Raw genomic sequence first — 16,114 nt, 5'->3', positions numbered from 1 at the left:
AAAGACAACTAACTGTGCTCTCCACCTGTGGTGTGAGTAACTTCTGTATCCTACAGGAGAGGAAAGGTTCTTCCAGTATGCTGCTGACTGAGGGCCTCTCTGTGGGGTTGGGTTTCAACAGCCATGCCGAGAGAAAACACAGTTCTTGGGAGTATGGATCAGACATGCGAGGGTATGGGCCATTGATGATCTTCAGTTTTAGATCCTTCTTATCACTAGCCTTAAACTGAGAGGAAACACATTTAGTACACAGTTATAACCAGTAATAACCAACCATTAGACACACAGAGAAGAGATCTAAATCAGTATGTGAGAGATCATTACATGTGTAAGATATATTAAATCTACATGAATTAGTAAACAGCTCACACACAGAATACTTACTGCACGCTTAAGAGTGCATATTTCATACAGGACACAGCCGAGGGCCCAAATATCACTGCAGAGGAGAGAAAGTCAGAGGAGAGAACAAACAAATAGACAAACTGGGATCAGTTCTGAGGGTAGATTTACATTTATTCAACAACAGTCACTTGCAAGCTGGAGAAAAAAAAGACTATTGCTGAGAAAATGTGATATATTATATAATAATAATAATAAAATAATATATTTTAAAACACAACATATCAGACTTTATCAGTTATTGAACGATTAAGTCCTAGAGTTATTTACATTATTGTCCCTGAATTTCTGCTTAATTTACTTCATTCAGTTAACTAAATCAGGATCAGGTTACATTCATACTTAAAATACTTTAAGAGGAAATCAATACTACAGTAGCTTCCTGTTGTAGATATAAACAAGCAGGTTCATTCAACAAAGAGGAGACATGATACCTTCACATCTCCCAGAAACCTTCACTTAATCCTGCATGACTCACAGTCAGTTCAGTGGGGAGAGAACTTGTCCACTGGATTACTGTTAAATATTAATTTACACCATAAATGAGACAAACACAACGTAGAGCATCATGTTAGTACCTTTTGTTGTTGTATGGTTTGTTTTCATAGATCTCTGGTGAAAGGTAAAGTCGTGTTCCTGCAAATGTTGTTGCCAGTTCTTCAGTGCTGGAAATAAGAATAGAATAGAAAGCAGACTGTATTATGTTTTACTATTTCCATTTTAATCTTGGCTTTATAGAGATCTACAGATTCATTCAGATGACATTTTACAAACCTGTTCAGCACCCTTGAAACTCCAAAGTCCCCAAGCTGTACAGTCTCATCTTTTGTCAAAAATATGTTCTATGCAGACATCATGAAAAGACATGTAATGTCATTATAATGAGTTTATACAATACAAATAAAAAATGCATCATCACTGAGGCAAGATCATGTGGTGCATGAAGTGATACCTTTGGTTTAATGTCCCTGTGGATGATTTTTTTATCATGGATGTGCTTTAGTGCCAGACAAATCTGCACAAACCAGTCCAGGATCTAAGAAAGGCAGAGGAACGTAAAGCCACATGACAGAAAAAGCCAAAAAATATAAAAACATTAAAGAGACTAAATACATGTTAAAGACATATACAGTGAAGTGGAATAGTGAGTGTTATATGATGAATTCTATCCACATGTTGAACAGTTTCACTCTAAAGATTATCAGGTTTATCCTCAACATTCATGATTGTCTTGAAGAGTTAGTAGCTTACTTGTTCTTCTGAGAAAAGTTCTCCTTTCTGAGATTTGATCTTCTTTAAGAGGTCTCCTCCCTCACAGTAGTCCATCACAATATACAGACAGCCCTCCTCTAAAAAGATTTTTATACAGCATAAGGAACATGCATGAAAACACGTGTATGCATCAGGATATTATTGCAGTAGATGATTTCTGTGATTCTTTGAGGTTACAGCTGAGATCTTGGATCATTTATACCTTCAAAAGACTCTTTATACTGGACAATGTTGGGATGACTCATGTTGGCGAGGACTTCAACTTCTTTTTGAGCTTTCTGCCTCTCTTTACTTGACATCTGTCAAAGTGAGAGGGACAGATAATGTGAAAGAGCAACGTAGTAAAGAGGAGATCAAATCAACACTGATACTGTGGAATATTATACAAAGGGTTCTTACTCTAGATATGCCATATATCTCCTTGATGACATATTGGTGTCCATCATCTTTGGATTTGACAAGGTTGGCCGTTCCAAATGCACCTTTCCCAATTCTCTCCACCAGTTTGTACTTGTCCATATTAGAGGAATGACTGCCACCTAATGCTGGTTCTGCAGAGAGACAAACACAGCTGATTAAACAAATGCACTGAATTAACTACAGTAAAGTTACAATGAATAACAAGCTCTGAGTTACATATTTAAAGCTGCACTAATTGATATTTATATTTTAACAGTAAATCACATCACTCTGTGCAATGTGAAAAGGGTCATTTATCTTATAGGGGACATATTAATACTTTTTGTGATTTTCTGTTATTTTTACACTGTTATGGTGTCTGATGTCTATATTAAACATGTTAAAAGGTCCAAAACATGAGGAGTAATATACTGTATGTCCACATGTGTCCTGACCTTTGACATGAAACATGTATTTTCAACATGAAGCTGTTATGTATATGACCAGCAGACTGCCCTCCATCAGACCATGGATGAAACATGTTATGACAACTTTGTATTTGCTGTTGTGTGACTGATGTTTGGCCTGAATGAATAAGAAGGAGACCTGCAGAGGTAGGAGACCTAAAACTCTAGAGTATCTGTCTCCACAGTAAATAATCTGATGATGTTTGATGGTTATTAGTTTCTGCTTTGAAAACAAAACTACTGTTAAACTATCAGGAAATAAAGTTTTCTTTCTCTTATTCACCCACTTAGTTTTCTCATCTCTCTCTCTCATTCACTCTCTAGCTCACTCGCCCGTCGTTCTCTCTTTTCCGCTCATGCGATTAGACTCAGCTCAAGTTACTGTTCATCATATTTCTGATGTTTTGGTTTAATCCCTGTAGTTTCAGGCTACAATACTCCTGATATCAATCAATCACTTTATTTTGCTATTTCAGGTACTATAATTGCCTCCATGATCAGTGTGTCACAGCCAGTGCTGCTGCTGCAGCTGATCACTGTGCTGATAAACGGGTCAAACTACAATAACTAACTTGTTTTTAAATCACCAGCAAGCTGCTGTTCCTTTCACCTCATGCAGTGTCTTTGTCTCACGTCTCTCACTCCACATAGATCTTTAACTGAGACCTCACAGTTTGAAAACCTGATGAAGTGTAAAGTTTGATTTACTTTTTTGCTTATTTTATGATTGCAGCATTAAAGGCCATTCTTTAGTAGGGCTGTCACTTTTTATTTGAAATTCAAACTTTTGTTCAAATGTTGGAAAAAATTAAATATTTGAACTTTAATGACCTGTTCCGATTCAAAATGTACAGTCTATGAATGCAACAAACCGTTTGAAGTATTTTGCCTTTTGATCCAGCAGAGGGCGTTCTTAAAATTCACTATCAGTTTGACCTGCACTGCTCTTTGACTCTTATCAGTAAACTACAATAACTAACTTGTTTTTAAAACACAAACAAGCTGCTGTTCCTTTCACCTCATGCAGTGTCTCTGTCTCACGTCTGTTACTACACATTAATCTTCATCTGAGGCCTCACAGCTTGATAACCTCTGATATAGTGTAAATTTTGCAGCATTAAAGGTCATTCCTTACTGTATTTCCAATGATTAAATTAAAGTGATCAAACTATCCAATATCATAAAATCCAGAACCCAACAGTAAACATTTGACGCTGATATAAAACAGAGAAAAGCAGTATCATAACTACAGAGAAACTTTGATATTGTTGTTTGATAAATTAATTTAATGATTAATCAATGATCAAAGTTGTTGGTGACAATTAATTAACTTTTCTTTTGTTGAGACATTTAGTCTCAAGTGTGTGTTTGTCTGAATTTATCTCAGTATTAACATCTATATCAACACCATCTTCACCTCCACCTGCTTCACTCTGAACTGATGCTGCTCCGTCTTTCTCTCTCTCTCCACCTGTTGAGGTGACTTGTGTTTATTTTTTGCGACTTTGATTTGTCTCATCACTTCATCTCCTTTTTGTTTCCCATTAACATGTTTATTTCATCTCAATGTATTAATAATTAGATTATGCTAAAGATTATAATAGCATAATTTTAAGAGTTAATATTTGATAAAGCAAAATGGCAAGTGAACTGAAAGTCATATGTTTCTTTTATAACACAAGTTGAACGTTTTTCCACACAATACACAAACATTGAAACTGTTTTGGGTCCAGACGACATTTCAGCCAATGCGTTCTGCCTCTTTTGCTGTTTACAGAAAACCAGAAACAAACAGAAACCAGAACGCTTCAGATATCAAAATCTTGCTTTCCTTCAGATTCTGCATTCGTATGCAGATATCTGTTTATAGAGATTAAGAGTTTGCTTACCTGGTGACCCCTGCACCTCACCCACTTTAGGCTGCTTGTAAAGAAAGGCAAGGCCAAATTCCTGAGCAATGATCTGGAATGAGTAGAGAATAAATGTTTTATAACTGAACACAGTCTGCTTTATGTAAATTCAGGCTGTATCAAAGACAACTAACTGTGCTCTCCGCCTGTGGTGTGAGTAACCTCTGTATCCTACAAGAGAGGAAAGATTCTTCCAGTATGCTGCTGACTGAGGGCCTCTCTGTGGGGTCGGGTTTCAACAGCTGTTCCAAGAGAGAACGCAGTTCCTGGGAGTAGTGATCAGACACTGGAGGGTAGAAGCCACGGACTATCTTCACCTCCATGTGCATGCTATTGTCAGCATTAAACTGTGAGGAAACACATTTAGTACACAGTTATAACCACTGCAGAAAAAATGAAGAAAGGAAAGATGACCCATTCTTGTTTGTCAACTATTAGACACACAGAGAAGAGATCTAAATCAGTATGTGAGAGATCATTGAAATGCTGTGTAAGATACATTAAATCTACATGAATTAGTAAACAGCTCACACACAGAATACTTACTGCAGGCTTAAGAGTGCACATTTCATACAGGACACAGCCGAGGGCCCAAATATCACTGCAGAGGAGAGAAAGTCAGAGGAGAGAACAAACAAATAGACAAACTGGGATCAGTTCTGAGGGTAGATTTACATTTATTCAATTAGAGCAGTGCTCGTTCATAACATGCCTGTTCAGAACGGGCAGATTGCTTTTTATTTCTTGAGAGCCACATATATATGTATGAACTGACTAATGTATCAATTAAAAGGATAAAGATTTAATAATGTAAATGGTAATAATCCAGACAGAAACTTCACCAATGAAACTAAACTGAGGTTGAACCGTAGAAGCAGTTTATTGCTGAGCCGGGTGCATGCCGTTGTGATGTGATGTGACAGTGTTCTTTTCAAACACTGTCAGACACAGAGCTGAGTGGCTCTGTTCGCTTGTTTATTCAAATCTTATTAATATTAAACATGTGACATGTCCAAATTGCACCAAAAGAGCGTCTGTCTCCTCAGTAAATCACATGTTGAGTGTTTAGAACATAACCACTATGAAACAATCAGCAAATAATGTTGTATTTCTGTCGTTCACAGGCTTTCTCTGTCAGAGAAAACTTTCCACCGCTGTCTCTCTGTCGCTCGCTCTCCCTATCTCTCTCTCTTTTTCTCTGATCCTTTTTAAAATGAGTCATGAAACACACATCAAAGCCTAACTTTTAACAAACGAAGAGAGATGTTGTCTCATCGTCTCTCTCATGGCAGGGTTGTACAGCTCTGATCATGACATGCAGTTGCAGAGCCCAGAAGCCCCGCCCCGCCGCTGCAGAGCAGAGCAGCTGATGACTTGTTTATTCAGAGTTTAAATTTATTAATATTTATCGTGCAATATGTCCAAATTGCATTTGGACACAGCATTTCCTTTGTTCCCCAGCAATGTACACGCTAAATGTGGACTCTATCCAATAAACGGTTCAAGAGATATGTGAAGGACACACATACATACAGACACACAGATACACAGACATACAGATATACAGACAGATTCCTTGCTTTTGTAGACAGATAACAGTCACTTGTAAGCTGGAGAAAAAAAGGACTCAAGTGGTAGGAAAACTATAAATTGGACATGAAGATTGAGGTTTAAGGTTTTTGACAACACTCCAATATATTTTAAAACACAACATATCAGACTTTATCAGTTATTGAACGATTAAGTCCTAGAGTTATTTACATTATTGTCCCTGAGTTTCTGCTTAATTTACTTCATTCAGTTAACTAAATCAGGATCAGGTTACATTCATACTTAAAATACTTTAAGAGGAAATCAATACTACAGTAGCTTCCTGTTGTAGATATAAACAAGCAGGTTCATTCAACAAAGAGGAGACATGATACCTTCACATCTCCCAGAAACCTTCACCTAATCCTGCATGACTCACAGTCAGTTCAGTGGGGAGAGAACTTGTCCACTGGATTACTGTTAAATGTTAATTTACACCACCAAGAGACAAACACAATGTAGAGCATCAAGTTAGTACCTTTTGTTGTTGTATGGTTTGTCCTCATAGATCTCTGGTGAAAGGTAAAGTCGTGTTCCTATGATTGTTGTTGCCAGTACTTCAGTGCTGGAAATGAGAAGAGAAGGGAAAGCAGACTGTATTATGTTTTACTATTTCCATTTTAATTTTGGCTTTATAGAGATCTGCAGATTCATTCAGATGACATTTTACAAACCTGTTCAGCACCCTTGAAACTCCAAAGTCCCCGAGCTGTACAGTTCCGTCTTTTGTCAAAAATATGTTCTATGCAGACATCATGAAAAGACATGTAATGTCATTATCATGAGTTTATACGATACAAATAAAAAATGCATCATCACTGAGGCAAGATCATGTGGTGAATGAAGCAATACCTCTGGTTTAATGTCCCTGTGGAGGATTTTTTTATCATGGATGTGCTTTAGTGCCAGACAAATCTGCACAAACCAGTCCAGGATCTATGAAAGGGAGAGGAACGTAAAGCCACACTGAAGAGTATCAACTTTCACTATATACATCATTTGTCATTCTAATGACAGAAAAAGCCAAAAAATATAAAAACATTAAAGAGACTAAATACATGTTAAAGACGTATACAGTAAAGAGGAATAGTGAGTGTTATATGATGAATTCTATCCACATGTTGAACAGTTTCACTCTAAAGATTATCAGGTTTATCCTAAACATTCATGATTGTCTTGAAGAGTTAGTAGCTTACTTGTTCTTCTGAGAAAAGTTCTCCTTTCTGAGAGTTGATCTTCTCTAAGAGGTCTCCTCCCTCACAGTAGTCCATCACAATACACAGACAGTCCTTCACTAAAAAGATTTTTATACAGCATAAGGAACATGCATGAAAACACGTGTATGCATCAGGATATTATTGCAGTAGATGAACTCTGTGATTCTTTGAGGTTACAGATCTTGGATCATTTATACCTTCAAAAGACTCTTTATACTGGACAATGTTGCGATGACTCATGTTGGCGAGGACTTCAACTTCTTTTTGAGCTTTCTGCCTCTCTTTACTTGACATCTGTCAAAGTGAGAGGGACAGATAATGTGAAAGAGCAACGTAGTAAAGAGGAGCTCAAATCAACACTGATACTGTTTAATATTATGCAAAGGGTTCTTACTCTAGATATGCCATATATCTCCTTGATGACATATTGGTGTCCATCCTCTTTGGATTTGACAAGGTTGGCCGTTCCAAATGCACCTTTCCCAATTCTCTCCACCAGTTTGTACTTGTCCATATTAGTGGAATGACTGCCACCTAATGCTGGTTCTGCAGAGAGACAAACACAGCTGATTAAACAAATGCACTGAATTAACTACAGTAAAGTTACAATGAATAACAAGCTCTGAGTTACATATTTAAAGCTGCACTAATTGATATTTCTATTTTAACAGTGAATCACATCACTCTGTGCAATGTGAAAAGGGTCATTTATCATACAGGGGACATATTAATACTTTTTGTGATTTTGTTATTTTTACACTGTTATGGTGTCTGATGTCTATATTAAACATGGTAAAACGACCAAAACATGAGGAGTAAGGTACTGTATGTCCACATGTGTCCTGACTTTTGACATGAAACATGTATTCTCAACATGAGGCTGTTATGTATATGACCAGCATCCATATGGGCAGGCTGCCCTCCATCAGGCCATGGATGAAGCAGGGAGCCAGAGGAAACAGCCACACAGAAACCCAATGATCAGTGACTCCACGACTTCAGGTGGATAGGGACAGGATGATTGCTACGGTGGCCCAGCAGGAACGGGGAGTTGCTGCCATGGGTCAGCAGGAACGGGGAGTTGCTGCCATGGGTCAGCAGGAACGGGGAGTTGTGGGGACAGAGGCGTAGCCCTGGACCGGACAGGTAAGGTGGCAAGGCGACCAATGAGAGGTTTTGTCATCTGCTGCGTTGACCAGAATTCAGTTTGGTGCTACAGGGACCTCCCAGGGCCAGGTGGGTGCCCAGTAAAGGGTTTTGGGCTGGAGATGGCTCCGGACCAGCAGGCTGCAGGCTAGCTGGCTCCTTGCTAGCAGTCTTAGATGCCTGATAGCAGAAGTACTCAAGCAGAGTCATCTGAGCTGGAATGTCAGGCGAGGAAGCAGAATGGCAGTGCTGGTGGTTGGCAGGCTGCAGGCTCACAACCCCAACCTTAAGTGACTGGGGGGCTGGCTGCTTGTGAGCCATCCAGGGTGCAGGCTGAAGACTAGTGTGGCCAAAGATTTGATGAGGAAAACGGGTTAGAGGAACGGGGAAAACAGGAAAAAACGGGAAGTGGATTAGGTTTTTTAATTCACATGAAAAATAGAAAAGGAAAAGAATGCATTTCTTTATCCTGTTATCAAACAAGTTGAGCACAGCTTTGGACGGAGGATTCATGGACCATCTCCTTTCCTTTCGTAAAAGATAGTCAAGTGCAGGTTACTCTGTGCTGAAGGAGATCAGAAAGAAAGCATTGACGCACCTTTCCTTCGCATTTAGAGAATTCGACCAACTCTTATCATGGCTGCCACTTTGATACTTCCGGGTCATTTCACTCAGTTAGGAATCTTCCTAAGCAAAAAAAAAAAAGACTATTCGACCGCAGCCTGAGACTATGAGAATAAAAGCAGGTAAACAAATCAACATCTGATCATCTGAGAAAGAATTGGGGTCGATCATAGTCAACCAAAGTAAAAGAATCAGGTTTGTCAATAAAAATACTGAAAACAGTTCAAAGTAAAACATTTCCTCAGTGCTGAGACTGAGGTTGTCACAACACGCCAAGTTTGAACAGACAAGTTTACAGTGGAGCCCTGAGTATCACATTAATTATCATTAATAATCTGTTGTACAAATAGTTCTGCGTTGTTCGACTTGTTTTTCTCCCATCAGGCACATAACAGAAAAAACAAAAGTATAACCCACCTCTGTAGAAGAGATTCTCTCATGTTAAAAATACATTCTTCTATCCAGGAGTTGGTTTCAGTCATGAAGTACTCAGATGTTAAGGCGTCTATCTGTCCTGTGGATAAAGCGCAGCGTTTCATTACAGGTACATATAAATATGCCGAGGCGGTCCGCCATTATTAGAAAGGCCCTTTTTCTCTGCTGCTGAAGCCACTTCCACTTTTGGTTTGCACATAAGCGACTGTTCATAATTTATGAGAGGGTGGGGTGGTGCAAAACGGTGCAGGCGAGTCAAATATTATTTTAAGCACTGAGGAAATTTATGTTTGTTTTTTTTTTTTTTAATTTTGGCTAAGGGGAAGGACATACAACTTTAAATTGTTTCAGTTTGTATTTATTTTTCTTTTCTTTTAAAAATACGTGTTTTACAGATTTGTAGTGACGGGACTCCTAAAACGTTTCTGAGAAAATAAACCATCTGCTGCGTTGACCAGAATTCAGTTTGGTGCTACAGGGACCTCCCAGGGCCAGGTGGGTGCCCAGTAAAGGGTTTTGGGCTGGAGTTGGCTCCGGACCAGCAGGCTGCAGGCTAGCTGGCTCCTTGCTAGCAGTCTTAGATGCCTGATAGCAGAAGTACTCAAGCAGAGTCATCTGAGCTGGAATGTCAGGCGAGGAAGCAGAATGGCAGTGCTGGTGGTTGGCAGGCTGCAGGCTCACAACCCCAACCCTAAGTGACTGGGGGGCTGGCTGCTTGTGAGCCATCCGGGGTGCAGGCTGAAGACTAGTGTGGCCAAAGCTAGCAGGCAGGAGGTCAGCTGGCTTGGAGGCTGGATGGCTACTGGGGAGGACAGAGGAACTGGGGAACGGAGCCTCATGCTCCACAGACTCCCAGTGGCTTGCCATCAACCTTTTTGCCAGAATGGGGTCCTCCTCCTGGACGGACCGGAAAAAGTTGATGATATGGTCACCATCGGAGTCATTAGGGTGTATCAAAGGCAGGAAAACAGGAACCGGGTCCATCTCTGTTAGGTCCATGTTTGGTTGAGTCGTAGTGTCAGGTTGGTGAGTGGAGCAGGTGGACCCAAACGCAAGAGACAGAAGGCAGGCAGGATACGGTGCCGAATATTTAATGAAATGATCCAAAAAGTCACAGGAGGCAGACTGGGAGCTGATAAACTGGGGAAGACACTAGGAGCAGGGCTGGGCTAACAAGGATGATGCAGAGCAGGTGAGAGGAGGTGTACATGAACACAGGAGGAGTAAAGGAACACACAAGGGAAACACAGAGAAAACCAAAACCAGGCAACATAAGTGCAACATTGAAAACTCAAGAGAACAAAATACACACAGAGTCCAAAAACAGATAAAGTCCATGCAGGACGTGACAGTAATGATCCTTCCACTGCAGCTCAACAGGGAAACAAAAAGTGGGAATTCGTGTTAACTGACAGTGTTTCCCCGTTGCTTGAATTTATTAAATTATAAACTCAAGCAGATTAAATGATAAGTGCGTTTCTCCATTTGGCCACTGTGCGCATTTAGATACAGCAGCATAACTTCATTGATTATTTAAATCTCCGACACGCCGACAGGATCGGTCAGGATCTAATGTTAATTCATGTTCTGTGTTCTTCTACACATCCAAAGGTCGAACAAACAGTCCAGGTTCATAATGTTTGGAGTAAAGCAGCCGTCCTCCTGATAAATTCTCAGCTCATTATGTGGAGCAGCGCAGCAAAACTAAAAACTGTAGTTATCAACTTGACAGGACAGAACAAACTATCCAGCAACATTTAGCTTGTGTGTGAAGTGAAAAACAAGTTAGTTTCTGGTTTTGGTTTAATTTATATTCGAATTGTCGATTTGATGAGGAAAACGGGTTAGAGGAACGGGGAAAACAGGAAAAAACGGGAAGTGGATTAGGTTTTTTAATTCACATGAAAAATAGAAAAGGAAAAGAATGCATTTCTTTATCCTGTTATCAAACAAGTTGAGCACAGCTTTGGACGGAGGATTCATGGACCATCTCCTTTCCTTTCGTAAAAGATAGTCAAGTGCAGGTTACTCTGTGCTGAAGGAGATCAGAAAGAAAGCATTGACGCACCTTTCCTTCGCATTTAGAGAATTCGACCAACTCTTATCATGGCTGCCACTTTGATACTTCCGGGTCATTTCACTCAGTTAGGAATCTTCCTAAGCAAAAAAAAAAAGACTATTCGACCGCAGCCTGAGACTATGAGAATAAAAGCAGGTAAACAAATCAACATCTGATCATCTGAGAAAGAATTGGGGTCGATCATAGTCAACCAAAGTAAAAGAATCAGGTTTGTCAATAAAAATACTGAAAACAGTTAAAAAACAAAAACAAAAAAAAAAAATCATTTCCTCAGTGCTGAGACTGAGGTTGTCACAACACGCCAAGTTTGAACAGACAAGTTTACAGTGGAGCCCTGAGTATCACATTAATTATCATTAATAATCTGTTGTACAAATAGTTCTGCGTTGTTCGACTTGTTTTTCTCCCATCAGGCACAACAACAACAGAAAAAACAAAAGTATAACCCACCTTTGTAGAAGAGATTCTCTCATGTTAAAAATACATTCTTCTATCCAGGAGTTGGTTTCAGTCATGAAGTACTCAGATGTTAAGGCGTCTATCTGTCCTGTGGATAAAGCGCAGCGTTTCATTACAGGTACATATAAATATGCCGAGGCGGTCCGCCATTATTAGAAAGGCCCTTTTTCTCTGCTGCTGAAGCCACTTCCACTTTTGGTTTGCACATAAGCGACTGTTCATAATTTATGAGAGGGTGGGGTGGTGCAAAACGGTGCAGGCGAGTCAAATATTATTTTAAGCACTGAGGAAATTTATGTTTGTTTTTTTTTTTTTTTAATTTTGGCTAAGGGGAAGGACATACAACTTTAAATTGTTTCAGTTTGTATTTATTTTTCTTTTCTTTTAAAAATACGTGTTTTACAGATTTGTAGTGACGGGACTCCTAAAACGTTTCTGAGAAAATAAACCATCTGCTGCGTTGACCAGAATTCAGTTTGGTGCTACAGGGACCTCCCAGGGCCAGGTGGGTGCCCAGTAAAGGGTTTTGGGCTGGAGTTGGCTCCGGACCAGCAGGCTGCAGGCTAGCTGGCTCCTTGCTAGCAGTCTTAGATGCCTGATAGCAGAAGTACTCAAGCAGAGTCATCTGAGCTGGAATGTCAGGCGAGGAAGCAGAATGGCAGTGCTGGTGGTTGGCAGGCTGCAGGCTCACAACCCCAACCCTAAGTGACTGGGGGGCTGGCTGCTTGTGAGCCATCCGGGGTGCAGGCTGAAGACTAGTGTGGCCAAAGCTAGCAGGCAGGAGGTCAGCTGGCTTGGAGGCTGGATGGCTACTGGGGAGGACAGAGGAACTGGGGAACGGAGCCTCATGCTCCACAGACTCCCAGCGGCTTGCCATCAACCTTTTTGCCAGAATGGGGTCCTCCTCCTGGACGGACCGGAAAAAGTTGATGATATGGTCACCATCGGAGTCATTAGGGTGTATCAAAGGCAGGAAAACAGGAACCGGGTCCATCTCTGTTAGGTCCATGTTTGGTTGAGTCGTAGTGTCAGGTTGGTGAGTGGAGCAGGTGGACCCAAACGCAAGAGACAGAAGGCAGGCAGGATACGGTGCCGAATATTTAATGAAATGATCCAAAAAGTCACAGGAGGCAGACTGGGAGCTGATAAACTGGGGAAGACACTAGGAGCAGGGCTGGGCTAACAAGGATGATGCAGAGCAGGTGAGAGGAGGTGTACATGAACACAGGAGGAGTAAAGGAACACACAAGGGAAACACAGAGAAAACCAAAACCAGGCAACATAAGTGCAACATTGAAAACTCAAGAGAACAAAATACACACAGAGTCCAAAAACAGATAAAGTCCATGCAGGACGTGACAGTAATGATCCTTCCACTGCAGCTCAACAGGGAAACAAAAAGTGGGAATTCGTGTTAACTGACAGTGTTTCCCCGTTGCTTGAATTTATTAAATTATAAACTCAAGCAGATTAAATGATAAGTGCGTTTCTCCATTTGGCCACTGTGCGCATTTAGATACAGCAGCATAACTTCATTGATTATTTAAATCTCCGACACGCCGACAGGATCGGTCAGGATCTAATGTTAATTCATGTTCTGTGTTCTTCTACACATCCAAAGGTCGAACAAACAGTCCAGGTTCATAATGTTTGGAGTAAAGCAGCCGTCCTCCTGATAAATTCTCAGCTCATTATGTGGAGCAGCGCAGCAAAACTAAAAACTGTAGTTATCAACTTGACAGGACAGAACAAACTATCCAGCAACATTTAGCTTGTGTGTGAAGTGAAAAACAAGTTAGTTTCTGGTTTTGGTTTAATTTATATTCGAATTGTCGATTTGATGAGGAAAACGGGTTAGAGGAACGGGGAAAACAGGAAAAAACGGGAAGTGGATTAGGTTTTTTAATTCACGTGAAAAATAGAAAAGGAAAAGAATGCATTTCTTTATCCTGTTATCAAACAAGTTGAGCACAGCTTTGGACGGAGGATTCATGGACCATCTCCTTTCCTTTCGTAAAAGATAGTCAAGTGCAGGTTACTCTGTGCTGAAGGAGATCAGAAAGAAAGCATTGACGCACCTTTCCTTCGCATTTAGAGAATTCGACCAACTCTTATCATGGCTGCCACTTTGATACTTCCGGGTCATTTCACTCAGTTAGGAATCTTCCTAAGCAAAAAAAAAAAAGACTATTCGACCGCAGCCTGAGACTATGAGAATAAAAGCAGGTAAACAAATCAACATCTGATCATCTGAGAAAGAATTGGGGTCGATCATAGTCAACCAAAGTAAAAGAATCAGGTTTGTCAATAAAAATACTGAAAACAGTTAAAAAACAAAAACAAAAAAAAAAAATCATTTCCTCAGTGCTGAGACTGAGGTTGTCACAACACGCCAAGTTTGAACAGACAAGTTTACAGTGGAGCCCTGAGTATCACATTAATTATCATTAATAATCTGTTGTACAAATAGTTCTGCGTTGTTCGACTTGTTTTTCTCCCATCAGGCACATAACAGAAAAAACAAAAGTATAACCCACCTCTGTAGAAGAGATTCTCTCATGTTAAAAATACATTCTTCTATCCAGGAGTTGGTTTCAGTCATGAAGTACTCAGATGTTAAGGCGTCTATCTGTCCTGTGGATAAAGCGCAGCGTTTCATTACAGGTACATATAAATATGCCGAGGCGGTCCGCCATTATTAGAAAGGCCCTTTTTCTCTGCTGCTGAAGCCACTTCCACTTTTGGTTTGCACATAAGCGACTGTTCATAATTTATGAGAGGGTGGGGTGGTGCAAAACGGTGCAGGCGAGTCAAATATTATTTTAAGCACTGAGGAAATTTATGTTTGTTTTTTTTTTTTTTTAATTTTGGCTAAGGGGAAGGACATACAACTTTAAATTGTTTCAGTTTGTATTTATTTTTCTTTTCTTTTAAAAATACGTGTTTTACAAATTTGTAGTGACGGGACTCCTAAAACTTTTCTGAGAAAATAAACCAGTCAAACCTGCTTGTTCAGTTTGTGTTTGAATGTGAAGGGTTAAATGATCAGACTTTTGCGCCTCCACAGTTGCTGGAAGGAAAATGCTGCTTCCAGCTCTGTGACTGGTGATCCAGCTTTACAGAGTAATTTCAAATCACAGTAAAATTGACCAATCATAACCACATGTCTGTATGTTCTCGCTACTTTGTTATTAAACACCCCTCGTCACGGGAACGCGCATTTGAAGACTGTCGCCTTAAAACGACAAACAAACGTACAGATAAAAACCCACAAAACCTTTTAATCATTTATAAATTGAGTAAATGTCAAAAAGGATGAAATGACTCTTGTTTTTTGAGACACAATTTCCTCATTCCATGTCCCGATTAAAGTCCAGATATCATTTGAAAGTGAATAGAAAAGAATATATTTATATTTATATTTTGTATATTTATTATATTTATTTTCTGTCTTTATAGTTCTATATTTTATGAATTCTCTAAATAAGGTATTTTTTGCGGATAATTTGTATTCCCTTTGTGATCCACAGCCTATCTGTATAATTTTGCTTTCTGATGTTTTATTGGACAGTTTTTGTCTTTAATGGTCTAAATATTTTTTTAGAAATGTTTCATAGGCTTTGTCAATATCTTCTTCATCATATAGGCAACTCTTCAGTTTTGTGTTAATGATTCATGTCTAAATACACAGATGGATTCCTCCAAACTCACCTGTATTTTAATTTACCTGCATCCTTATCCTGCAGTCATAGATCACAAAAATCTAGCAAATGATCACTGATGTCATTGATTAATATTTGTAAATATATTATCTATTAGAGTGGCACAGTGTGATGTTATTCTGCTTCTACTGATCATTGAATATAAACATATACTATACATTACATCAGTGAACTCATCAGTCATTTAGTGCTTATTAGGATTTAACAGATCTATGTTGAAATGTCCACAAATATATTATATATATATATATATATATATATATACACACATATATATCAACCACCAGGAAAGTGTCACATCCATGAAACTTAGCATCAGTCCTATAACTTTACTCTCTGAAGTATTTGATGCTGAGACCAACAAAGACACAATTCTGACTATCTGCCACTA

At 39.4% G+C, this 16,114-nt stretch overlaps 1 protein-coding gene across 1 annotated transcript in view; it reads right to left on the bottom strand.

Moving 5' to 3' along the window:
* Window positions 1-9,090, bottom strand: part of LOC121895355 (ribosomal protein S6 kinase alpha-6-like) — a 41,240-nt gene extending 32,150 nt beyond the window's left edge. Inside the window, exons 1-18 of the mRNA XM_042408455.1 lie at window positions 9,002-9,090; window positions 7,652-7,803; window positions 7,455-7,551; window positions 7,237-7,334; window positions 6,893-6,976; window positions 6,715-6,782; window positions 6,519-6,605; window positions 4,997-5,051; window positions 4,585-4,797; window positions 4,430-4,502; window positions 2,074-2,225; window positions 1,877-1,973; window positions 1,654-1,751; window positions 1,355-1,438; window positions 1,177-1,244; window positions 981-1,067; window positions 385-439; window positions 26-226 (exon numbers count right to left, since the gene is read on the bottom strand). Coding sequence (XP_042264389.1) covers window positions 26-226; window positions 385-439; window positions 981-1,067; window positions 1,177-1,244; window positions 1,355-1,438; window positions 1,654-1,751; window positions 1,877-1,973; window positions 2,074-2,225; window positions 4,430-4,502; window positions 4,585-4,797; window positions 4,997-5,051; window positions 6,519-6,605; window positions 6,715-6,782; window positions 6,893-6,976; window positions 7,237-7,334; window positions 7,455-7,551; window positions 7,652-7,803; window positions 9,002-9,014 — 1,782 coding nt within the window. The 5' untranslated portion in view covers window positions 9,015-9,090. The remainder of the gene's footprint in view (window positions 1-25; window positions 227-384; window positions 440-980; window positions 1,068-1,176; window positions 1,245-1,354; window positions 1,439-1,653; window positions 1,752-1,876; window positions 1,974-2,073; window positions 2,226-4,429; window positions 4,503-4,584; window positions 4,798-4,996; window positions 5,052-6,518; window positions 6,606-6,714; window positions 6,783-6,892; window positions 6,977-7,236; window positions 7,335-7,454; window positions 7,552-7,651; window positions 7,804-9,001) is intronic.
* Between the last annotated feature and the right edge of the window lie 7,024 nt (window positions 9,091-16,114).

This window comes from Thunnus maccoyii, chromosome 1 (genome assembly GCF_910596095.1).
Source record: "Thunnus maccoyii chromosome 1, fThuMac1.1, whole genome shotgun sequence".
Lineage (NCBI taxonomy): Eukaryota > Metazoa > Chordata > Actinopteri > Scombriformes > Scombridae > Thunnus > Thunnus maccoyii.
Note: the sequence above shows the minus strand (reverse complement) of the source record. Positions and strands in the feature narration are given on the sequence as shown.